The 27,684-nt window shown below is 35.2% G+C and overlaps 1 protein-coding gene across 1 annotated transcript; it reads right to left on the bottom strand.

The window, feature by feature from the left end:
- Window positions 1-564: 564 nt before the first annotated feature.
- Window positions 565-27,623, bottom strand: LOC128559324 (zinc finger protein 331-like). Its single transcript, XM_053550633.1, has 4 exons — window positions 27,451-27,623; window positions 20,879-21,106; window positions 3,653-3,767; window positions 565-1,305 (listed from the first exon to the last, which is right to left on the bottom strand). The coding sequence occupies exons 1-4, from the start codon at window positions 27,621-27,623 to the stop codon at window positions 565-567; spliced, it is 1,257 nt and encodes a 418-aa protein (XP_053406608.1).
- Between the last annotated feature and the right edge of the window lie 61 nt (window positions 27,624-27,684).

Below are 27,684 nucleotides of genomic sequence, written 5' to 3'. Positions count from 1 at the left end.
TTAACTTCAGTTACTATCTATTTGCAGATTTTAATTCTTACTGAGCAGTTAACTCGAGTTAAGGAGATTCTTAAGCACTTTTTCCTCACTATGTTACGAACCCTACATGGAGTATCAACTTTTAAGTGTGGAAGCTATCAACTGTTATGTGCCCCCACCCCCACAAGCACAAAATAATATCTTTCCACCATAGTCAAATGCTCTTCTGTTGGTTTAATCACAGACACTTGAAACTTGGTCTATACATATATACACATGTAGCATTTTTGTCCTTTTCTGAGGTGGGGAACAATAAGATTTACCCTTGTCTGCATAGCAGCCTGTTCGAATTTGTGTATTTGTCCTAAAGCCATGAAACTGTATACAAATATTATTCAGCACGTGGAATTGTGCAACTAAGGTTTTGTTTGGGACTTCACTATGTGAATTTTGGTAGTTTTTGGCAAAATGGTGACAAGTATCATCATAGCCCACCCACTTAAAATCCTCAAGAGATCTTAAACCTGCTTATATTTTTATTAATTGAGCTTCGAATGCCTGTGGTTTATTCATTTTGTATTATTTTTATTGATGAATATACACATATTCTAAGGGCATGTGCACATTAACATCCTCCTGAATCACAAAACTTTCTTGTTGTATAGATTCAACTATTCTTTGCAATTCATGTTCGTCAGAAATAGCTTTCTGCACCTTTTTACAAGTTTTTCTATGTCTTCTAAAAGACTGTGACCATCCAAACGCTTGTCCACATTCACATGAATACTGTGGCGCTCCGTGCTTGGCTGCATTGTGTCGATTTAGTGCACTCTGGACTTTAAAACTTAACCCACATTTTGTACACTGGTATGGACGTGGATATTTACTCTGGCATTGCAGTTCATGAGGGTACCTACTCTGCGGCGAAAAATACGACTTTCCGCACATATATGGTCTCTCATCATTATGCATATTTATATGATGCTGTAACCGAGCTCTGAACAAAAATGATTTTGAACACAGATGACATGTGTACACACTCCTACGACCCTCATGTTGCTGCTCAACATGTTGCTTCAGCTGATGTTGATATATGAAAGTCTGCCCACACACTTCACAAATAATGTTCTTCTGCAACTTCCCAGATGCAGACCTAACCTGGTTAAACAGCGTTGTCAAGGGAACGGAAAACATCTTGGCCAGGCGTCTCATGCTGAACTTCTTCCCTAATTTTTGTTGCTCTGTGTAGTGTTTTAAAGCTGCATCTATTTGGCTCTTTGTATATGTATGGTGATGCCTCACACCGTATTTGACTCCCTTTACAATCTGAAATACACATTAGTACTTTGCAAATTTATACTTCAATTATTCATTTTACTTATTTCTACAGCACATTGCACGCTTATTGAATACTACCATAACCTATGAAAACAGACCCAAGCTGAAAAATGTCTTAGGAAAAGTTATTTCTATTGAAAATAATCACTCTACATCAGAAACTTTAAGTCCAATGGCAATTCGTTTAAGACGGGTGGCCCTTCATTTCAGTTTTGGCAAAGAGGCACTTTTACAATCATTTTTTCAATCATAAATAGAGGATATTGGACGAGTGTCTTTTCATATTGAATTTATTAAATAAGTTGAATACAATAATGAAATGCTAGGTTCTGCCCTTGATGTCAAATATTTGATAAATGTACATAAAAGTCAGCCATGAAGGCACATAAACTTGAAACTTAAGCAAGTCATTTCTTTTTAAATTTTTTTTTACTTCAACAAACCAATACCAATTTGCTCCACATTGTCCATAGTTTTCATCTAAAACAGATCACTGATGAACTTCTTCAATTTCATTTAAGCTACTCATTCACAGGTATATCAAACATTTTGAAAACAAGCATCAGTTTTTACTAAAAACCTATGTAGTCTGTTAGTTTTATTGTTAGTTTTTACAGCATTTCAGAGACTTTACTCTTTATGGAACGGACTTTAAAAGATACTTTGTAAAATTAAGGGTGGGTCAGAATTAAAGATAGCTTTCACTATTAAATATAAAACATGGTAAAACAAGTATAACGTATTATATAAAACAATAAATATGTATGAGAAATGAAACCAAGTCAATGCATCATACCAAGGACAACAAAAAAGAGAACTAAACCGTTATATATTTGACAAAATCCACTAGAAATGCAAGCATGTAAAAATAGTATTACCTCCCTTTTGCCTTTATTGGAAATAAATGAATTCTGACGCTAAATACATTTATAAAACTTGCCTTTTAGTTCAGATTATTCAAATATCCCATTATCTATCAAATCGAAACTAAAACAAAGCATAAGAAATGCCCAGTTTTAAGTATTTTTTTCACAAATTACTAAATGTGAGGTTTGATTATTAGTGAAAAAGAAATTATAAAAATCAAAACCTTGCCATAAAACTTTAGCCTGAAAGGAATGGCAATGCTGATGCCAGGAGTACCAAAGCCCTCCTGATTCTCCGAACTGAAATTTGGTAGTAACATCAGATGTACAGTTGAAAGATAAGGAGATAGGTCATTTTATGCTTCATGTTCTGCTTCTACAAGTCGATAGAGTAAGACAAGAAATGTTCTGAATTTAATACATTGATCATTGTTTACAGATAAACTTGTACGTCTTGCTTTGGTATTATGTTAAATGTTTTGAAAAGGTTTATACTTTTATTGTGAACAAAAATTTTCATTTATCTTAATTTAAGATCTATAAAACTCTCAGAAAATAAAATACAGATTACAATTTCCTGTCCCTTATATAGAAAACAATATAAAAATGGATTTCTACAGTGCTTTACAAAATCTATAACCAGGGTAGATTATGTCAGTAAGTTGTTAAAATAGCCACAGCATATATCAGTCTGTCAGTAGTTAAGTCCACGAGAAAGTAGCAGATTTGTCACCTTGCACAGAAACAGTCTTTATGTGGTTAAACACATTGCCAAACATACGGGGCTATTAATACCTCATTTCATGTAGGAGATTTGTGCCACTATGGCTATTTTGGCCTTATTGGTAATGAAATTCCATTTTTACATTCTCAAAAGTATTGCAGGCACTACAAGTTTTTTTATGAAACAATCAACGGGAATTTATGTAATATCATGTTTCATAATTCTCCTGGTTCCTTGGCACCACTGTGGCCATGTCTCCTCTTATGATTCAGCAAAGAAGACGGGTACTGGTATTTTTCACCACACTTTTCACACACATAATCGCAATGGTTCCCATGCTTAAATCTCATATGACTTTGCAAACACTTTTTTGATGAAAATGTTTTATCGCACTTTTCACAAACAATTTTTCTATTCACATCATGCATTCTTATTAAATGGGAATCCAACTCCTCCACTGATTTAAAACTTTCATTGCAAATATTGCAAGTTTTACAATGTTTTCTAGCACATATTCTCCTATGAGCTTGCAAATTATATACAAATGCAAATGGTTTTTCACATACATCACATCTAAATTTTGATTCCGGATAATGCACAGATCTGAGTTGTCCGTCAAGAAGTCGATTACTTGAGAAGGTTTTTCCACATTCCTCACAAACGTGTTTAAGTACCCCTAAATGTACAATGTTTTCATGGCGAATTTTACTCGATTTTATACTGAACGAGGCATCACAGTACATACGGGGATGAAAAGTTGTAATGTCCATGTGAACTCTGCGTACATGCTGACTAAGTCGATATTTCTGGCTGTATTCTGCAACACAATTGTCACACTGACAGAGTTTCCTTTGTGAAATCTGAAACAAATTGTACATATCATTTTGCAGTAAAAATTGTAAGTTATCATAGAATTTATGTAATTCTGTATATAAAGTTGAAACTAAATATCTTGAACTGGCTTGTCTTCAAATCTGTCAATCTCAAAGGATTTTCAAGTTCTAACAAAATTCCTTCTAACTGGATGTTACGATCTTAATTCAACGAAGTGTGACATTATTCATGCATACTAGTAAGTAATTCTGACATCCTGTCGGTCAAATTTAACTTTATGTCTTCGGTTTAAGCTCCCCAGTGGTGTTTTTGCCACTGACCGTTCCAAGGCGGTGCCACACTGTGTGTGTGTGCGCGTATATGTGTATGTGTGTGTTTGTGGTGTGCGCGTCTGCGTGCTGTGGGTTTCGTTTTGGTGAGGCTGCGTTTTTGATACGTGGCATTCCCTGTTTGATATTTGTCTTTGTTTTTTTTTTCACTATGTTGAAACAAGAATTTGTTTCCTGTGATCATGCCTTCAAATACTGTAAAACAATAAACTAGAATGTTGTAGCGCAAAGGGCAACAATGTCGTACCCGTTATTTGTTGACACACTACCTGCATGACTCAAACATTTGAGCTAATTAAAACAAGATTCATTTCAATATCTTGAACAAAACTAAAGTTATTTAATGGAAACAATCGTTCACAAAAAATACCAGGTAAAGATAGGTAAAAATACACCTAAATATTTGATGTATCATCCATGTTGTACCACAAAAAGTGGTGTTGGTTTTTCCATACAGACAAAAATAAAAAAAAAAGTTATAAAATAAGTTATTTAAAGGAATAACAAATGAAAGTAATCCACAATAAATTCTAAGTCCACAAAAATTCCTTACCAGGTACATATATATTTAAATACACTTAAAACTTTAAAATGCTATCCATATTGTACCACAAAATAGTGGTCTTGGGTTTTCTCCATAGGCAGTAATAGTTACGAAATAAGCTTTTTTAAAAGTAACAACAAAGGAAGGTAATTCTATGTTATAAAAAATTGTAACTCCACAGATTAAGGGATCTGCCAAATAATTAAAAAAAAAAAAGATTAATCAATGCATATCAAATTTATGGCCTCATATCTTATATGAACTTTGACCCCTTAGTTGTGACTTTGGCCTTTGAAATAGGAGCTTGGGTTTGCGCATGACATTTTGCCTCATTTAGGCAAACATTTAGCCTGATATAAACAGGATTGCTCCATGCGTGTCAAAATTATAGTTCGCACACAGGCACCGACGCTCTGCATTGAGCAGTCATTTGGACAACTATGTCTTTGATCACTGCAAGTAGGCTTGACAAAAAGGTGCAAGGTGTTTACTTTTATCGTGCCCGCTCTTGCTGAACTTACTAGTAAATGAAATATGTTAAGACGATCCATTTTTTTTTATTTAATGTCGCACTGACACCTGATAGGTCATAAGGCGACTTTCCCGCTTTAATGCTGAAGGAAGACCCCCAGGTGCCCCTCCGTGCATTATTTCATCACGAGCAGGCACCTAGGTGGAACCACCGACCTTCCGTAAGCCAGCTGGATGGCTTCCTCACATGAAGAATACAACGCCGCGAGTGAGGCTCGAACCCACATCGATGAGGGACAAGTGATTTGAAGTCAGCGACCTTAACCACTCGGCCACGGAGGCCCCGAGGGTCCATCTGGAAGCACAGAATGCAACAAAGCAAAATAAAAGAAGACATGGTTTGATTTTTATGAATAACACCACATTTCGCAATATGAACACTGAAATGTGTGCCTTTATTCCAGATTAACTATTTGAACATGACTGTCAAGTCGGTGCTACTTATCATAACCTTCCTTATTTTTTGATCACTGAAACTTCATTACTGTAGTCCTCAATAGCACATTAAAACATGAAGTCCAAATTGGCCTAAGTCGCTCAACTGAAGAAGACCTTAACCATCTGACCTAAAAGGGACCAGACACCCCAAACTGTACAAATTTATTAGAAGACCTTGTACAGATGTCATAGACCAGGTTTGATGAAGATCCACTGAATGGTTCACGATAAGTAGTCATGAAAGTGTATTTTACTTTTAGCCGTAGCAACCCATAAAAGAGGCCAACTGCTCCAATTTGAACAAATTTGAGAGAGGACCTTATAATGATCCTATAAACCAAGTCTGATGAACATCCATCTAGCCATTCAGTAGAAGAAGTTGTTCAAATGTATTTCTAGTTCTAGCTCTATCAGCGCCTAAAACGGGCCACTAGGTGTCCCCAGGAATTCTGGTCAACTGAAAAATTGAGAAAGGACCTTATAATGATGCTAAAGACTAATTTTGATGATACATCTAGCGGTTCATGAGGAGAAGTCTTTAAAAGTCATTTCTTTTTTTAGTTCTAGTGGACCCAAAAAGGGGCCACTGCCCGCATTTGAACAAAATTGGGAGGGAACCTTAAAATAAGGCCACAAACAACCTTTGATAAAGATCCTTCTAGCAGTTCATGAGAAGATGTCTTTAAAGATACTTCTAAATTTTGGCTCAAGCCACCCCTAAAAGGGGCCAAGTGCCCCCATTTAAACAAATTAAGGAGAGGACCTTATTATGATGCTAATAGATCAAATTTGATGAAGATACAGTAAGTGGTGTAAGTGGTTCATAAGAAGAAGCCTTTTAAAGGCAATTCTATTTTTACTTCTAGTGCCCCCCTTAAAGAGCCAACTGCCTCCATTTGAACAAAATTAGGAGAGGACCTTATAATGATGCTACAGACCAAGTTTGATGGACATCCTTCAAGCAGTTCATAAGGAGAAGATGTTTAAAACGTATTTATAATTCTGTCTCCAGCAGCCCTTATAAGGGGCTGGGAATCTCTATTTGAACAAACTTGGTAGAGGACCTGATAATGATGCTACAGACTATGTTTTATGAACATCCTTCTAGCAGTTCATGAAATGAAGTAGTTTAAAGGTATTTCTAATTTTGGCTCTAACAGCCCCCAAAAGGGGCCAAGTGCCCCCATTAAAAAAAAATGGGAGAGGACTTTATAATGATGCTACAGATTAAATTTGATGAAAATCCTTCAAACAATTTATGAGAAGTCGTTTGAAGGTTTTTAATTTTGGCTGGAGCCAAGTGCCCCTATTTGAACAAACTTGCGACAGGACCTTATAATGATGCTACAGACCAAGACTGATGAAGATCCATCATGCAGTTCATGAGAAGAAGTTTTTTTTTTTTTAAGGTTTTTCTACTTTTAGCTCTGAGCCATTTGAACAAACTTGAAACTGGGCCATGCCAGGAAGCTACTGACCAAGTTTGGTGTAATTCTGACCATTAGTTTCAGAGGAAGAGATGTTTAAGTAAAAAAGTGGTCGACGGACACCAAACAATCGACCATCCACCTATACTAATAGCTCACCTGAACAAAGAGCCATGACGGCCAAAGGTTGCTCATCTGAGATACACTGCTTGCTTCACCAAATTTAGAAGATAATCATGCAAAAAAAATGTCTGTGATATTATTATAATGTTGAAAATTCATAAACCAACACAGTTTTGTCAAAACATGTTTCGCTTTAATAAGCTTCTTCAGTTGACAATAACATACACAATGATACGTGAAATACGGAAATGACGTTGACGCGCCAAAAATCAATTATGAAATTGTAAATTTGTACAACCTTTGTGAAGGGCCAGCAGTTTCTGATAATGATTTTAAAATTGGCCCTGCTGTTTCTGGCAAGAACATTTTCAAGTTTGAAATATACACATATAAGGAAGACGTGACGACACCCACTCACAACTTGTTTTTTGATGATTCGTATTAATTTGAACAATCTTGGTAGAGATTTTTCACACAAGAACTGTCTAAAGTATGTGAAATTATTTCAAATTCAGGCCAGCAATTTTCCTCAAAGATTTTTAAAGTTTCCAATATACACATATAGGGAAAAGTGACCACTGACCTTGGCAGCCATGTTTTTTGACGAATTGGAAACAATTAACAGTCTTGCAATTGGGTTACACAAGGACCATTTGTGTGAAATTATTTTACAATCTCGTCAGCATTTTCATGCAAGAAGATTCTTAAAGTTTTAACTATATACATATACAGGGAAAAGTGACAGACCTCTGGTGGCCATGTTTTGAAGGAATCAAAGTTATTTGAACACTCTTGGCAGAGTCACACAAGGACCATTTGTGTGAAATTATTGCAAAATCAAGCCAGCTGTTCCATACAAGAAGATCTTTTAAGTTTCCAGTATATACATATAGGACAAACTGACCATGTCGCCATAATAAGCCATGTTATTGGCAAATCAAAATAATTTTAACACTCTTGATAGAGGGTTACGTAAGGACAATTTGTATGAAATTGTTTCAAAATCGTACCAGCCCTTTAGATGAAGATGTCGTTTTTAAAATTCTATTTTTAGCCCTTGTGGCCACAATATGCGGAACCATTTGAACAACTTTGGAACAGGACCATCCAGGCCAAGTTTATCAGCTTCCATCAAATCGTTTCAGAGGAGATATTGTTTAAAGGAAAGTGTGGATAGACGGACAACTGCCAGACGGTGAGCAATCTCAATAGCTCAACCCGAGCACTTTGTGCTAAGATGGGCTAAAAATAAAGCTCACAGTAAGGTTTTTCATCAATTTTTTTATCTCTATCTAACTTTTGCTCTTCATTTCAGCATTTGACAACATACATTATAATCTCTAAGTTACTATCACACCCAGTTATTATGTTGCTTGGTAATGCTTCCAAAAGATCTTTTCAGTAGTATTTAAGTGTCCTGCAGTGGCTGTAAAAATGTCACTGTGACCTTGACCTTTGATATACTGATCAAAAGGGGTCATCTGCTGATGATGACCAACCTCCCTATCAAATTTCATGATCCTAGGCCTAAGCGTTCTTGAGTTATCATCCGGACACGGTTTGGTCTACATACAGACCGACCGACCAATAGACATCTGCAAAACAATATACACCTCCTTCTTCGAAAGAGGGCATAATAAAAATAACTTTATTTCCAAAAGACATTAAAAATACAAAAAAAATCAGTAAAAAGAAACACTAACTAAATTACTAGCAAACTATAAAATATTTTCATAATAAGGAACACAGAAAAGGTTCAGTGTGACCCTAAATAATACCCTGTGTTATCAAGAAAATAAACCCTGCTTCGCTGAGCTATGCTTTTCACAACTGAATCTACTTCTTGTGTTTTGACAGTCAAATCTAATGAAGACAATCCAACCCACATACATCACAAATATTTGTTTAACATCATTAATTAATTTTATGTGTGATTTTCAAATGTTGGTCTAAATATCTAGGTTGTGAAAATGTTTTTCTGCATATATTGAAACATTATGCACTGCAATTAAATGTTCATCTAAATCTTCAGCCGATATAAATCCCTTATGGCATAAATTGCATATCGCGTAATTTTTCCTTCGACATATGATTTCATGATCTTTCAAATTGTATGTAAATGAAAATGCTTTGTTACAGGTTTTACACTTAAATTTGGTTTCCGGATGATGTTCTTTCCGCATATGGCCTTCAAGTAAATTTTTCGACTGAAAAGTTTTTCCACATTTTTCACATACTCGATTAACAATGCCAAGGTGTTTATGTTTCTCATGACGAGTCTTGTTCGACTTCTGCGTAAAGCGTAATTCACAATACGAACACTGATAAGCATGCGTATCCCCTTGATGAACCCTGCGTATGTGACCTGCTAACTCTAATCTCTTTCTGTAGTCTGTATTACACAATGAACACTGAAACTTCTTTCCTTGGTTTCCAAATACCTTAAAAGGAGAATTGTAAAGAATGGCAGGCTGCTGCATTGTCTATGTAGCTCTTGAACTGTTTCTTTTTTTTTTCTAATCAAAACCTCGATTTCAACACTAGATCTTTGTCTCCACACTAGATCTTTGTCAGTTTTGTACACTTTCCTCAATACCAAAATTCATAAATCACTTGCCCCTCATCGATGTGGGTTCGAGCCTCACTCGGGGCATTGAATTCTTCATGTGAGGAAGCCATCCAGCTGGCTTACGGAAGGTCGGTGGTTCTACCCAGGTGTCCGCTCGTGATGAAATAATGCACGGAGGGGCACCTGGGGTCTTCCTCCACCATCAAAGCTGGAAAGTCGCCATATGACCTAAATTGTGTCGGTGCGACGTTAAACCCAACCCCAAAAAAACAAATAATCAAGCCTGCAGACATGAATCAAACAATCTGCCACAGAAAATAAACATCAATTTGTACTTTTCAGCAACAAATAAATTAGTAAATCTAGTATTATCATCAATCTGTCTGTACAGAATCAAGTTGAACTCTTCTTTCAACAAGAGCTGTCCGTAAGACAGCCAAGCTCGACTATTCGAAATATTGTCACAGAAGCAGGAAATTATTACCCAAAATGTTAAATATCAAAAGAGTTGTAAGTTCGAAAGGGGACATAATTTGACCAAAATGCATATCAGAGTTATGGGACTTGATGCTATCAACTAGTTTTATAACCCCGAAGAAACAAGTTAAGTTTCAATTCCATATCTGCATTAGTTTTGGAGATAGTAACTTGCATGTAAAACTTTAACCAGAATTTTCTAAGTCCAAAAGGGGGCATAATTTGCTCAAAATACATGTTAGAGTTATGGAACTTGACCCAGTGAGATCGGTAATTGACCTAGAAAAAGAATAAATAAGTTTCAAAGCTATATGCCTTTTGGTAATAGCTGTTGCACGCAAAACTTTAACCAGCATTTTCTAAGTCCAAAAGGAGGCATAATTTGCCCAAAATACATGTCAGAGTTATGGGACTTGATTATATCAACTAGTTTTATAACCCCGAAGACACATGTGAAGTTTCAATTCAATATTTGCATAGTTTTGGAGATAGTAACTTGCATGTAAAACTTTAACCAGGATTTTCTAAGTCAAAAAGGGGTCATAATTTGCTCAAAATACATGTTAGAGTTATGGAACTTGACACAGTGAGATTGGTAATTGATCTAGAAAAAGAATAAATAAGTTTCAAAGCTATATGCCTTTTGGTAATAGCTGTATGTACTTGCACGCAAAACTTTAACCAGCATTTTCTAAGTCCAAAAGGGGGCATACTTTGCCAAAAATACATGTCAGAGTTATGGGACTTGATTCTATCAATTAGTTTTATAACCCCAAAGACACAAGTGAAGTTTCAATTCAATATCTGCATTAGTTTTGGAGATAGTAACTTGCATGTAAAACTTTAACCAGGATTTTCTAAGTCCAAAAGGGGGCATAATTTGCACAAAATACATGTCAGAGTTACTGGACTTGACCCAGTGAGATAGGTAATTGATATAGAAAAAGAAAAGATAAGTTTCAAAGCTATATGCCTTATAGTAATAGCTGTATGTACTTGCACGCTAAACTTCAACCAGAATTTTCTAAGTCCAAAAGGGGGCATAATTTGGCCAAAATGAAGGCCAGAGTTATAGTCGAGCTAAAAAATGTCTTTGAGGTAGTTCTACAAGTTTGATAAACCAGACGTGAATAGTGTAAAGTCATTTATCGGTAAAACGTAGAATAAAGCCTGGATTCAGTTTTCGGAAATAAAAATCATTTAATGAACTAGAGCTGCTTTTTAAGAGTGCAGACAAGATTTGTGACAGACAGACACACATATGCACACAGAGGAGTAAATCAATATGTCTTCCGCACCACTGTGCGGTGGGAGACAAAATTAATGAAAACCCGTGAGTTAATTTATTACAATAGCACTATTACTGTCTTTTATAAAGTTAATATATGATATTAAGGTATTGGACCCGTAACAGAGTACCTCCTTTTTGAAGAGTAGTCAATTCAGGGGGTAGGGGGTGGGGGGGGGGGCGTATGTTCAAGCCCCACTGGGACCAAAATATTTTTTTCTCCATATTTTCTTTTTTTCTAATAAGTTTTTACTTCTTTCAATACTTATTATGGATGTATTGTACAAAAGTTTTTGCTGTTCAAAGTGAATTTATCTCTGAATCAGGAGGGATAGAGTTAGACATCTTCAAAAATACTGAGTTACATTCGATAAAAGTTCTCTATTTGGCCTTTATTCTTTAGATAATATATTGTGGAAGAAATGCAGGTAGGTTTTACTTCTGCCCCAAGGTTATTTTTGAACGAAGTGAGCAAAATTCAAAACAGACCCACAGGATTCGACCTTAATTTTTCAATGTTGGAGTTAGAATTCTGTCTCATTAAAACTGTTTACTTCCGGCACCCTAGAAAAATGATATTTACAGTTTTATTTTGTGTTTTATAATTGTTTAACAATAGTTTGATGTTTCTTTTATCATAATTAATGCTGTAATGAATTATCTGCAAACGTTTTAGAAAGTGGCCATCACATTGAAATTTGTCTCTACTTGAGCTTGAGGAAATTCCATAAATTATACAAAATTTACAAATAAAAAACCGCACGGTAAAAGTTGTTTAAAATTTGCAAAACATGGTCACCTTTAAGAATATACCAAGGAAATGGGATGTTTTAAACATCACTATTAGGGGTCCAATACCTTAAAACATCTGAAAAGTTAGATAATTCAAAATAATGACGGGGAATTGTCTTAAAATTATCTTGAAATGTGCAGTTCGCTTTAAATATGGTCAAGTATCTCAAAAATAAGCACACGGATCTATACATTTATTTCACCACATTAGAGACCGTATGTTTATTAGCGATTGTAAAGTTTCACTAAAATCTACATAGTAGAAAACTTTCTATTTGTGAAAATGTTATGAAAGCTGTGATTTTCCCAAATTTTTCCAATCATTCTTGCAAAACTTCAAACACACGACCCTATATTTTCCTTATTTGCTGAATTTTCTTCGTATATTCTGAAGTTTTGTAAAACAGGTTTTAATCAAATATCTACATTGTAGAAATAACTTCGACCCAAACGTGCAGAACTACCATCAGGTAGTTTTGCAAATATGTATTATCAACAAATATGAAGCTGATAAGCATTTTTGGATTCTGTCTGCTTTCAAAGCTGACTGGAATAATAATGAAATACACAATATTGCAAATATCGTATGTTATGTTAAACTTTGTTTGAATCTGTCATGGTTCGTTGCATCATTTCTTAATTCATTTTAAATGCTTTTCCTAAAGACAGCATAGAGTAATTTCTGTTCATACAGTTTATTTCTTTAAAACCATACCTGGCAACAGTGATTTCTTTCAAAAACACATTTTGTCCTAGTTTTATTATATTTCAATGACAAGTCCAACAGAGAATCTCCCAATGTTACTGTGACATTTGTTTATAAACTGTCATCATTTGATACTCTTGGGCAACTCCTTCATTATTCATGATAAATGAAGTTACAAAATGTATCAGGGCAGGATATGACCTGGACCTCTCCAAATTCTGTACTTGTTTGAGTCTGACACTAGTTTTTCAACAGTATTTCAATTATGAAACAGCAGTCTTCGAGTGAGTTCACTAACAACCATTCCTGGACTCTGTAGGTCCACCGACATATTCTCTGTAACTAACTGAGTAAGTAATTGACAACTTCCCCACACATGATTCAAAAATCCGAGAACTAATGGATTCAGACACAATGTTGTCTGTCAAAACCTTGCATCCGTGGAGTAAACATGTTAAATGGCAATTCATAGTTTCATATTCTACCTACTGAGCTAGCTCAGTCTGTTCTCCAAATTCTGTGGAAAGCATAAAGTATTGTAAGAAAGGAATATATAGCTAACAAGGAGCTGTGTTCAATAAACGTTTGATGCCCCCGGTGGCATCCTTGTCGATACAAAGCAACCTAAGTCCAAAACGAGGTCAAGGTCAAACTGAAGTCAGGTGATGTTTGAAGATGAGGAATGGTCATAGGTTAATCTGTATTAGTATCAATTCATTCTTGTAAGCGGTATTGATGCTAGACGAAACGGTCCCATTTGGTTAACCAAGAGATGACCCATATAAAGCAACCTAAGTCCAAAATGAGGTCAAGGTCAAGGTCAAACTGAGGTCAGGAGATGTTTGAAGATGAGGAATGGTCACAGGTTACATCTGTATTAGTATCAATTCATTTTTGTAAGCGGTATTGATGCTTGACGAAACGGTCCCATTTGGTTAACCAAGAGATGGCCCATATAAAGCAACCCAAGTCCAAAATGAGGTCAAGGTCAAGGTCAAACTGAGGTCAGGTGGTGTCTGAAGATAAGGAATGGTCACAGGTTACATCTACATTAGTATCAAGTTATTCTAGTAAGGGGTATTGATGCTAGACGAAACGGTCCCATTTGGTTAATCTCGTACGGACGGACGAACGAACGGACGGACAGGACAATCACTATATGCCTCCAGCATCAGCAAATGCCGGGGGCATAAAAACATGCATTTGAATTTGAAGATTTACAAGGTTTTGGTTCACTTCTATTTCACAATTAAACCGGCATCACAATTTCGAATTCATGCTTCATTTGTTTTGATGGGTTTGGAGTCACACTGACACAGTATAGGTAAAATGGTGACTTTTTTGGTTTTTATGGTGGAGAAGATCAAGGGTGCGTACCCAGCCTCCTGTACTGTTCCAGACATGTGCAGGCACCTGGGCAGAACTATCAACTCAAACTAAATGGCTTCATATAATCCTTACAGGAATGCCAAACCCAAGTGAGGTTTCATACCTAAATTTGTGAGAAGTGATTCGAATTTACCTAATTTCACAACTCAATCTGACTAAAGTACTTGATCTTCTAAACGAAGATCTGAGAACGACCTATTCACATTCGTCTCCTGTATATTTTGGATTTCCATTATTGCTATTTTTATGTTATCCAATCAGACGACTTGTTCGATTGTCAAAGGATAAGAAAAATATGCGGTTATTCCAGGACTCGAACTCGGGACCCCTCGCTTACAAAGCAAGTGGCCTACCGACTGAGCTAACCGGCTATCTGATACATTACGACATAAGAATTGTAAATATCAAAAGTCAATGCTACATGTAGATTTGCAAGATGTTGTAAGCTAGGCTCTGATTGGCTAGTGAAAGAGCCGTCAGAACGAGGCAATGAATAGGTCGTTTTCAGATCCTATGCGTAGCGTAATATAGGAGATGTACTTTAGTCAGATTGTTTCACAACTCGGCCATGGAGGCCACCTTCAAGCTTCATACCTGATTGTACTTAGCGATACTTTTGTTTGATATTCGCCAGTGTTTTAAAAAACCTGCTCAGTTTGCAAATATTTGCATCAATTAAATCGTTGCAGACGATAGCTATTCCTCAATAAGTGAACCATGTTTATTATTTTGATAAAACATGGGCTAATCACTATTTTGTCCTTAACCGATAGCTAAAGGACAAGAAATGCATGCAAGTCAGTTAATTTCATATAAAAGCCATCCTCAAGTCTTTCATAATGCTGAAAGAATTTTAAAAACCAGACCACTTGAAAACGATATGATAGTTTAAAAAAGAAAATGGCTGAGCATGGAGGCAGTGTGTTTAAATGTGTTTATGACGTCATTTACACACTGCTGAAATCTTTATTTAGCAAATAACTTTTAAAGTGATTAATTTCATATGTTTCTTGAGTGTAAGATGTAAAATCATATTGTTTTTCTTTTCATTGTAGCTGGAAAAACTAGGGAAATTATTTTACCGAAGTAAGTTAATACAGTTCAAATATGCATATAGAAATTTAACAAATCCGCATTTTTTTATTAAATAACTAAATGCTCATAACTTTAGCCTATTTTGAAACTTCATTCACTTCTTTAAAATATTCAGATGGAAATCACATCAGAACAACAATGTCTTTCCCTTTAAGACAAATATTTGTGACATACAATGATACAGAATCATCATCATAGACAACACAATAAAATATTGTTAAAATATGCAAAATCATATTTCTGCCAAAAATCATTCACAGAAAATTCTGTAAAATTAGCAGAACAATGGAATTACAAGTTATAGCATAGCAAAAGTTCCTTCTAGGGCACATCTATATAAATATAAAATTATCATCTTGTAAAATTTTGGTTGCAATGTCTGTTTTATACTGCCAAAAAATATCAGGTAAGTATTTACGCTAGTTATTTAACATAAATTGTTAAATCCAACAACAAATTAAATCTGTTACCACTTTCAGTAGAGGAAATACGGCAATTAGACATTGCCCGGTCAATCCATTATGATTCGATGTGTGAATTCGTTGCGCATAATTAGAGGGTCGCAATGGGGTTTGTTTTCACATATTAACCATGCATTTGAAGGTAACGATAATATTTGGTTGTTTACATTTAAATTTGCCGATATATGTCTATCTGGTCGACTGAATGTACATATGTTATGTTCTTCAAGAATGGAGGAAATAAAAGAATCAATCAATCATCCTCGGGTTTAGTATTATGTAATCCATGGAACGCGTTCAGTCAGAGAGTCGCCTCAATTGAGAAAGTATAGTTTAACGTCAGAGGTTATTTTTAAGGTCACGGAGTTTAATTGGCCATCTTGTAATTACAACAGCTTACGATATCAGTAGCTCAGTCAAGTGTGACTTACCGAATTAAGATATTCCTTCTTAAGAGAAGGAACAATAAGCCGTGAATGTTTCATTAAGTTTCATTCAAATCTTAAACAGTCATATTGGAGAAGTACCCCTAACAAATTTTATCATTAATTCTAACATGAGCAGCTAATAGCCTGTATACGTGTAGAGCAAAATCTATATCAGGTTATTTTGCAATAAACCAACCTTGAACTATGCTGCGCGCGCACTATGTTTTGGCTAAATGCTGTGGCATAGCACACAGTTGTAATTACTTTCGATGAAAATACTCCTTTGATTCTCATGCGCGGATCCAGAGGTGGGGACCGGGGGTCCGGACACCCCCCCCCCTCGGAAAACACTTAAAATAGGAAAGAAAGAGAAGAAGGAAAGAAAACGTTTGTTTTTTTTTTCGAAAAGGCAACATTAGGACTGCATTCAGAGTGTATGTGGCTGCTGCTACAAACGATCAAGACATAATTCATATTCATGTTGATTATCTCAAACAAAAAAAAAGAATTTTACCTTAAAGGAAACTTAAGTTTATCATTTTTTTCCAAATTGAACAGGTGAGCTCATAAAAATGGGAACATAAGGGGTATATTTTATATAGAATTGCAGTGGGGAAAAGGTGTTTTTAAATGCTCCTAAAATGCCCCAGAATGCAGGAAATGAAGCGCTGAATTTCAAAATTTTCCAGGGAGGGGGGCGGGGTGGGCCATGCCTCCGGACCTTCCTAACTGGTCGACTACTTTTCTATTTCAGCTTTCAAAAAATATTGACAACCATGTTTGTCATAGTATGGGGGAGGTTGGACCCCCTCTGAGATAACTGGCTGGATCCGCGCATGGATTCTCATCTAACGTTATTTGAAGTAAGTCGTGTTAGATTCGAAATAATAATATATCTAAATAAGGTTTGTTGTAGAGTAACCCTGGTCGTTCTTATGTGTAATAATATTATTCATATGCATAAGAACTCCAAACTCGGGTTATTCTACAATAAACCTAATTTTCATATTATCATTTCTTAAATGCCCTTTAAAAGGCTATGTTATAACTACAACAGAATTATTCATGTAGTAACACTCAATAAAATGCAAAAGTAGTCTTCTTACTGAACATTCCTACCAATTTCTGGTTAAAATAGAAACAGCTGTCTCAGACGCATAGTCCAGGGAAACTTTTGTGATAGAGACAACAACATCCATGTATCTCAAAACATACAAGCAGGCATACATATAGAAGAATTTGCCAAGGAGAAATTTTTCATTCTTTAGATGTCTAATACAATGTAAGTTCCTAAAAAAAAAGTCATGTCACAAATTATCAATGATAAATGATACAGTATCTAAACATCATGCTACAGATTGCTCAATTAACCCTCAATATGACAAAAGAATCAGGATATTAATATTAAGAAAAAACAACAGTGGATATTGTTAGATATTTTTTCTTAAAGTAATCATGTTTACTAAAATTAAAAGAAATGTACACAAGTAAATACACAGAAAACATCAGGTGTTTTCATCTTTTTGAGAATGATAAACACCCCTGGATAATTAGAAACTGCAGCACAATAAACCTCTTAACTGGAAAAAAAAGAATGTGATATATATACATAAAAAATCAACATTTTAACGATTACTATCCAGAAATGTTAGCTGCATGTGCTTCAAATTTGGAGGCTGTTGCTTGAGAAATGTGAAAGTAGGTACTAGGTAAAAATCAATGTCAAATTTCAATTCAGAACACAAAAATATGCATGTGGTCCAAATTTGAAGCCTGCGCCTCACATACTAAGATAAATCTTTTAATTATGTAATTCCATGTTATATAAATGACTGACTGTACGACATATTTATCCTATGGGTTTCGATCACAGTATTTACAAAACATATCAACTAGATAGTTGATAAAGATGAGCACACGTACTTTCTCAAATTCTTATTGCCTTGAATAATACAAAATGCGCAATATAAACAGATGAATGAATGAAGATATTAATGTAATATCTGGAATATTTCTTTGTGAAACAAAATACAAAATGCATTTTCTCATTTTGTATAAACAAAACAGTTTCTCTTTAAGTTAACTACCAATTTCAAATAGTGTTATTCTTAACACTCATGCAAAATCATGGTAATCGTTTCTCTGTTTATAATTTCGATTACGTTTTTTTTTTTTTTTTTTTTTCAGTTTTGGATTTTTGCCCTCTGAAGGCCCGAAACGCTCTAGTGCTAGCCTCTCTAGCTCTTTCCGATCTGTTTTGCCACTTCTTATTTCAGGAAACCTCTCAAACAAACATGTAAAATTTCGGAAGAACGGTGAAAAGCCCTGCTTTATCTGCATGATACTCACGGCAATACGTTTGGACATCTGTTTCAGTTACTGTAAATCCTGGTTTCCTTATCACGCATGCGCACAAAACATGATAGTATACGTCGTCCGGAACTGGTACTATGACTACTAAATCAATACCAGGAAATGTTTTCATGACGTTTTCAAGGATTTCAGGAGCAACATTAAAACCACCCGAAATAATCATGTTTGATTTCCGACCCTCTACAAAGAATTGACCGTGTTCCGTCATCCTGCCGATATCGTCTGTTTTATACCATCCGTCTGGGGTTTTTACCGCTTTTGTTTTTTCAGGGTCATTAAAGTATTCTTTAAACATAATTTCCGATCGAACATATATTTCTCCTCTATTGTTGACGGGAATAATTTCACCATTCTCGTCAACGATTTTCACTTCGAATCCAGGAAAATCTACCGGCTTTCGGCATCCAAATTCAACGAAATCATCTGGGGCCGTAATTTTCGACTGCGTCACGAAAAACGTTTCTGTCCCAACGTAGTTGCACAGTAGACATTTGCATACTTTACCGACACAAGCAGCGAGTCGACTCATTAGATGTTGTCCACTGGTGAAAATAGCTTCCACAGGCCAGTCATCTGGCAAATTGTCATGGAAAAGTAAACGAAATAAACCTGAGAATGTTTGCACTTTGTTATGAAGTTATTAAATGTATTTACTTGTGTACATTAATCATTATTAACTAAATCAATCTGGTTTGTTTTTACTTACTAGATTCTCCCTTACTTAGCATAACCTAACAATAGTGGCATTGCATGGGGAAGAATAACCGTAAACAGCTTTTAATTCTTGAACAATCTGCTTCACTGATATATTCAGATAACAACGAATATTTATATAGGACCAATTTTCGTCTCCGTACTTACAATGAAATAACATCAGTGTATATGAGTGTGGTGTGTTACAATTTTATCAAAACCGTGTTGAAATTTTCAATGAACTTTGCTATTGAAACCCCCTTGAAGTCAATGAAAAAAGCTGTGCTTTCACCAATAATAGTTTCTGAAATTTCCATGTAATTACACCAAACTGGTTTGCTTACATTATAACATATATAACATATTTCTGAAATTTAAGACTGAAAAAATATATACGGGAGTCATAAGCTATAAAAGATAAAAGGTAAGGGTAGATTTCCCGGAAGCACAGAGTACCCTAAACACAGTCCTAGAGCCATGCATCGCAAAGAAGGCACCTGTAACGACGGATTGCTTCAAAAATCCAACAACAAGTATATTTTAATTATATGCAAAAGAGTAGATAAAAGGGTCGGGGGAAATGGAGCAAGGCTGAATATACAACAGGGAAAACCATGTTCATAAAACGTAGTCTCCCTACACCGTAAACCACAGCAACGCAGATACGCACGTACGAAAGACAAACACACACACACACACACACACACACACACACACACACACACGTAACATATACAGATAAACAAACATACAAGTAAGAAAAAACAACACTGTGTGGCACCGCCTAAGACACACTCACGCCCGCACGCACGAACACACGCACACGCACGCAAGCAGGAAAAATCAGCAGTTGGGCATCGGCGGCCAAAATTATGGTGGGCACGATAACTTACTCTTAGTAAAAGGAGAGGAGGTGCAAATGCAAGGGTGCGCAAATGCAAGGGAATGGAAGGGGTGGGGGAAGGGTAGTGTGGAGAAAGAGGAAAGAAATGCCAACAACAAACAAGACAACATACGCAACACGAAATACAAGACGGACAGAAAACAAGTTAAAAAATGGGACACCACCTTGGAACAGTCAGTAACCTATATAAAGTAAAAGCGGGGTTTAAACGCTTTAGGGCAAGCCAACCTCGCATTTAACCTATGCTCATCAAGTTAGAGATTAGTGTCTATTTTTTTTATATATGAAACTGCCTCAATGACTTGGTATCATTGAACCTAATTCAGTGAACTGAAGTCAGCAACATTGTATTATTATTTGTTATTATACCTTTCTTTTTATAAGCTCGGACATCAAAGGTGATAGTGCAAATACCATGGAACATCTTTCTTTTTCTATAACTTCAATCATAAATGAAATCCTATCTTTTGGCGGATCATAAAACACAATGTCACCCTTGTTTGACCGGTTAGAACGGAAAATGGATATCCTCTGCCCCAGTTAAAAGGTCGGTCGTTGAAAATGATGTACTTGTCTTCTACCATGCCGAATGCATGTGGTATTTTCATTGTGCTAAGATGCACGTGCGCTACGAGCTTTGGTACCCCTGTACTTCCTGACGTTTGAAATAGTCCGTAAATTTCGTTAGGGTCTATGTAGGGAAGTTCTATGTCAGGATGGTATTCGTCTAGAAGGTCTCTGAAGTCCTTTACATTCTGAGCATCTGGCTCTCTTTCGAACGCAACAACTAACAAATGTCTTAATTAAGTAAGGCATTATCTTACTTCAAATTTTACCGTCAGCGTTATATTCGTCAAAGAGCCTCCGAAGAATATTCCAGTTAATGCTTTCTAATCCAGGGTCTAGAACTAGCAGCGAACATTTCTCCAGCTTTTCCATCATTGTGAGGAAGGTCGTTTCCATCTGTATACGTAAACGTTATACTGACAGGGATTGCTCCAGCCATCATTGCTCCGAATGTAGCATACAACCATTCTTGACAGCAACGCAAATTTATAGCGATAATTTCCTGTTTCTGAATTCCCAAATTAATAAGAGATTTTGCTACTTTTGGTAAAGCTCCGACCACGTAACAACATCGCGACTTCCGTCCGCTGACACAAAAATAATAGATTAGCCGTCTCCCTTTGTCTCTGAGTAGTACTTCAATACCTCCGGAATCGTTTTGTGCTTTAATTCAATTGGAGGACGGTCAATTTTAACATAACTCTTCGTAAACATTTCTTCCATTTTCCTTTTTACGTGAAGTTACTCTTTGAAACTATTCATATGTCCCCAAATGAACGCATATGACTAACACCCATTTCAATGACTGACAATTTAAATCTTAAGGTGGAATGCGACTAATTGGAAGTCGTTAGGTTCCGTTTCGAAATTTTGTTAAATATAAAATTCAGCATATTCCTCATAGAATGCGTATTTTACTTTTTTGATATTCCTGTAACTTTTTTTCTCTACAAACCTTCAAACACGACTATTGACGTCCATTTTTGATGAACCATAATTTCACGTCCGTCAGACTGTTTTCTTAAATCGTTCTGTTCAGTCAACAAGTATCGATTTGCTTGTTTCTCATCATATTTTCATTTAAAAATGTCTTTGAAATGGTGTATAATTTGCGGAGATCATTTTAATGTTGAAGCCGATATATATGACGTTTAGTTTTGAATAAAAAGTTCGCGTTAATCTTATCTCATGTAAAACCCAAACGATAGAATTTAACAAAAAAACTAACATGATCATAAAAACTTTATTTTCTGTCGATTGAAGGGGAAAAAATGTGGGGTCACCAAATTCATTTTCGCGTAAAATTACGTTACGCTACCCCTACCCCCAAATAGCAACATAGCTTAGTTTGGCTGTCTTTCCGATATATCTCTTTTCAAATCTTAGTATTTTACATTCTCATTCATCATGGAACGTGAGAAAGTGAGTTTCCCTTTCAAAAGAGGTCATTATAACTGTAAAATTGGCGACTTCATTGAGTAATGGTTTGAATGCAGAATGTATTACATACGCCAATGCGACAACTTTGGTTAAAATACTGATCATGTTAATTTTGAGAGTCACTTCAGATATACTTTCTATATGATAAAGCTTATTTTTTCAAATATTTCTTATTCAAAGTACCAATAAACACGTTTGCCGTTGTAAAACACTGCTAACATGAAGAATATTTGCATATGCAATTGTGTTTATTGTTCGGAGTTTTCACACTTGAAACACAAACAGAAAGCATCATTAATATTATTGTACAATATCATTGATCAATATTTTACAACAGATTCAAATATTCTAAAGGTTGTGATTTCAGACGTATGACCCTTGACTCAACCGCCCCTCCAAGGAAGTAAAGGTTGTTTTTATCTTGTTTTTCTTAATATTATCCCTAACCCTCCCTAAGTACGCACACACGCACGCACATTCCGAGGTCTTACATTTTTACTATTTCGTTTCTTACTTCACCACCCTAGTAACGTCTGACCATAAGATAAGTTGCCATGGGCTTGCCCAGTTAATTACCCGCTCCACGTATACGTTCTCATAATTTGATGGCGGAATTTGGTTTTTACGGGTCAGAGTTAATTTTTCATTTTTGTTTTGAAATTTTATACCACAGACGCTATTGGAAATAAATCATAACTTCTACAAGTTCAGTATTCATGATATAAGAGAGGTTTCGTTGAGTTACAGCGAGTGTCAGTCACAACCGCTGCTTTCTTTCCTTCCTTTACCCCTTCCGCTTAGCTCAGTAGGAGCGCAGATCTATGGATCGCGAGTTCGGTCCCCGGGTAGGGCATGACGATTTGATAGAAGGCACGTGTCCGAAATCATTCGTCCTCCACCTCTGATTTATGTGGTGGAGATAGAAGTTATTTGTTGTGAATACAGATTCCAGGAACACTGGTTAGGTTAACTGCCCGCAGTAACGTAAAACACAGAGCTAAAAAAAATTCTTTCTTTTTTTATGTCATGGAATGTTTTCTTTACTCGTATTTCTTATGTTTCTAATATTAGGAAACAGTATTATGTATGGAATATGTTTCTATTATGTGTCTATGAATACAAGGATAACATTTGTACTCACATCTCCGGAGAGCTAAAAGCACTTTGCAAAGGATGGTGTTTCTATCTAGCCAAGTTGCTAAATAAATTAACCTTTTCAGAGCAACAGCCTCCTTACAACAAATATTCTGTTTTCCCGCAGTTATGAGAAGGATTCACTTTATTCGAAATCGGTGTGTCCGACTACTGTCCAAACAATCGAAATATGTCCAAAACGTAAAATTTGTAATAGATAAAATAATGTTTACTCGAACATGATATTGTAATTACATAAAGGCTTTCTAAATTTTAAAAAGTTGTATTAGCACTTTTTTCCGAGTTATGTGTTATGTTAAAATGAAAATTTTTCATTTTCACCTACGTTTTACTTTTTTCGTACTGTGCCGAGGTTGGTCAGATTCTGTTTTCCCCAGTATTATTTTCTGAAGACTGGTTGTTGTTCGAATCTGCTTCATTAAGTATACACCTATATTAACTAATAAGATATTTATGGCATATATTTATAATGTAGGCCTATATTGGTTTGCCTCAGTTCTATTAGATACATATAATTCTTTATGTAACAATTTTTTTACGCAAAGATAATACGTCACTGAAATAGCGGAAAAATACTCGTACTTGTTAACATTAAAAGGTTGAGATAATTCAAATAAAGGAGTTTCACTATTTTCTGTCGTTTCTTTTAAAATTTATTTTTGTAAATGTTAACAATTTAATGTGCATCGATACATGAGTTTGCATGTATTATCATTAACTTGCGAGATAAATCATTTCACTTGTAACGTTGGATGAAATCATTAATAGTTTTAAAGACCTCTTTTGATTAAATTCTACTTAAATAGGTTAAAGATGTGTTTGTCTTGATCACGAGAATCAGAAAATCCATTTAATTACGCCTTTTATATCTGGGGTAGGAGAAGGGTAATGTAATTCAGCGCAAAGGGTAACGGGGTGTTGATTTTGTCGCATTCTCATATATCAAATATAATATAAACATTAAAATCTGAGTTCTACACAGAAATTATTTCGCTAATGTAACAGAGTTTTAAAGGCTATTTTGATTTAATTTTACTAGGAAAAATAAAATAGTAGAGTTTATCCTAAAAGAGGGAGATACTTGAAAAAAATACTCAATTGCGCTATCTTGTGATTTGGGGGGTAGGGGTAGCGTAACGTAATATTACGCGAAAATGAATTTGGTGACCCCATAATTTTATTCCTTCAATCGACAGAAAATAAAGTTTTCATGATCATGTTAGTTTTTTGTCAAATTCTATCGTTTGGGTTTTATATGAGACAAGGTTAACTCAAACTTTTTATTCAAAACTAAACGTCATATCTGTCGCTCTGACGTCACTTTAACGTACATATCTACTTCAACGTTAAAATGATCTCCACAAATTATACACCATTTCAAAGACATTTTTAAATGAAATTATGATGAGAAACAAGCAAATCGATACTTGTTGACTGAACAGAACGATTTAGGAAAACAGTCTGACGGACGTGAAATCATGGTTCATCAAAAATGGACGTCAATAGTCGTGTTTGAAGGTTTGTAGAGAAAAAAGTTACAGAAATATCAAAAAAAAAAAATACGCATTCTATGACGAATATGCTTAATTTTATATTAAACAACATTTCGAAACGGAACCCAAGAACTTCAAATTAGGCGCATTCCACCTTAATGCGAACTATCTCAAGAATAAATCATAGCCCAGGACTCAGGTATTTGATAGGCGCTGTGATGTTGTGAGTGATAATTGAAGTTCTAGCCTTTTAAAAGTATCAGGTTTCCTGTCTTTTGTTAGACGTAATCTGTTTCATTTCATTTAGTTTTCAATATTCAAACAAGAAATCTTCACTTTTTTTGTCATTTTGAAATCATGTTGTATAATTCTGGAAAGAAAAACATATTGTAAAAGTAAAGATAAGTCAATCCAATTATAAAAAGCCTAAACTGATATAATGCAGCAGCTAAATATACCACACTGTTATAAATGCTATTATATGAAATTATATGTCTACGGATTATTTCTTGTATTGTGCATTTGTCATTGTGATAAGGTATACGATGTAAAAATCGAATCGGGCCAGACATTAATCAAATACTAGTATTCGATGTCGTCCATTGAAAGTTTGTTTATGTTTTGTGGGGAAATGAATGTGAAAGTACATTTTTATGCGTTCATAAACGCAGCACATTTTATAAGCACTTATTACGATAAGAACATGGCGTTAGCTCTTAGCAGCAGATTTGAAAACATATAAGTTACTTTAAACAATCCAAACACGGAAGTAAAAATTAATACAACATTATTACTAGACATCCATTTTCTATTTCTGTCTTTTGTAAAAGTGATGTAATGGTCGTAGCCCAGTCAAAATTCCGGGAAAAGTGTACTTCAGGTAAGTAAAATGTCCAACCGGTCACTAAAGGAATTGGACACGCCGTAATGGGTTGCAATTGTATCCAGCGCACCGTTTCTGCGAACTATCCTCCACGGTCGCGGCGTTGGAACCACCGCATCTGCGAAAGCTATGACCATTGTGATTTCGTCCTCACAAAGCAATACTATAGTGCATATGTTGCTATTATATGTATATTTCATGCGTTCGGCTGAATTTCTGTCTGATAAATGCACTGTTGTGAATATAGTAAGCAATTTGCAGTACCAGTTAACAAAAGGAAAATATCGAGAAATTTATATTATTCGTAATGATAATTTAAAAGTAACTTTGATTGTAGAGAAAAAATATAAGTGAAGTGCTTGTCTCAAATAACACACATTGACCTTGATCTTGTTTAGTGTTAATTTATATAAAATTTAGAAAATTATATCCTCAAAACAATTGTTGTAGTCAGTTTTATCTTACTTTCTGTATTATTTTAAAGCATGAAAAAAAATGTTTATTTTAGCCATAAATAGTGATACCCGACGCTGTCATTATTTTTTTCTTTATTTGGATTTTTAAAAATATTTTAGAAACAAAAACTCATATTCTAATGTTTATAATATGACCAAACTTCAATTCGACAGAAAGATTATTTTTAGCCAAATCAACAAACAGCATAAAATTTCGGCCTAAAATAAAAACCTTTCTAATCTGAAAACCCCTCTAATCGGAACTTCTTTTCTGATCCGAGCTTGTTCGGATTAAAGAGATTCCACTGTATTTTCCTAGAATTATGATATTATGATGATTCATTTCGCTTAGCTTTGTTCTCTTCCAAGTACATTTTGTCATTTTTTATGAGAATACAATGCAATCAATAATATAAATTTTCCATTAACATACCTTCCGGGACGGACGGAATGGCTAATGTTAGATGAACTTGTGGGATATCCTTTTACCATTTCTCAGATGTTTTGTGCATGTTCTGTATATGTATATTGTATGTTCTTGTCATAAAAAGGGAAGGAATAAAATATGTTTAAATCAATCATGATAATACACCATGTTTGTCGGGAAAAGATAAGATGCAATACTGTAGTATTTGCATAACAAAATATTTAAGCAGTGCTATGTTTAGGCCGACCTTACCTTAGATTTATTAATTTAGAAATTTGATGTATTGTCAATTGTTTTAATTGATTTGCTTGATTTTCTGAATAAGATACATTTTAGATCGATCGGATCAAGTGTTCCTGTGAGAAAAAAAAATCATACTATTTAGTTAACACTAACTTAGCACTAATAATTTAGCTAGCACTAATTTAGAAAATGAAGCTGAAAGACTGATCTGAAATTTTGATGACTAAGACTGTCATGTGCAGAAATTTTTGCAATGATTCATTTACGACTGATATTTCATGTTGTACTGCGCATTTTCAAACATCTGCTGTTGTTTTGCTTCTATAGCTGTCATAGATATATTTTTCAGTTTGTACAATCGTCTGGAGAGATAGCTGATATGCACAATAGATATTCTCCATCTTTTGTGTAATTACCAAATGTTTCCAAATATTTATCTATCTCTCTATCTGATCTATCGTATCTATCTATTTTATTACACTGAAATCTTATCACTGCGTGAGGTATCTTTCTTATAATCTATTAATTGCATGTTTGTTGTATCAGAGTTTGCATCAGACATAAGGAGGATTGACTTTTGTGTCGGTGTTGGCGGTTGGCGTAGTCGTCGATGTCGGCGGTTGGCGTTGGCGTGAATGTCGGCGCTCGTCATTGGTGTCGGCGGCTAGAGTCGTCGATGTCGGCGGTTGGCGTTGGCGTGAATGTTGGCGGTC

The sequence above is a fragment of the Mercenaria mercenaria genome, chromosome 9 (genome assembly GCF_021730395.1).
Source record: "Mercenaria mercenaria strain notata chromosome 9, MADL_Memer_1, whole genome shotgun sequence".
Classification (NCBI taxonomy): Eukaryota; Metazoa; Mollusca; class Bivalvia; order Venerida; family Veneridae; genus Mercenaria; species Mercenaria mercenaria.
The sequence above is the reverse complement of the archived record's forward strand: the minus strand, read 5'-3'. Positions and strand labels throughout refer to the sequence as shown.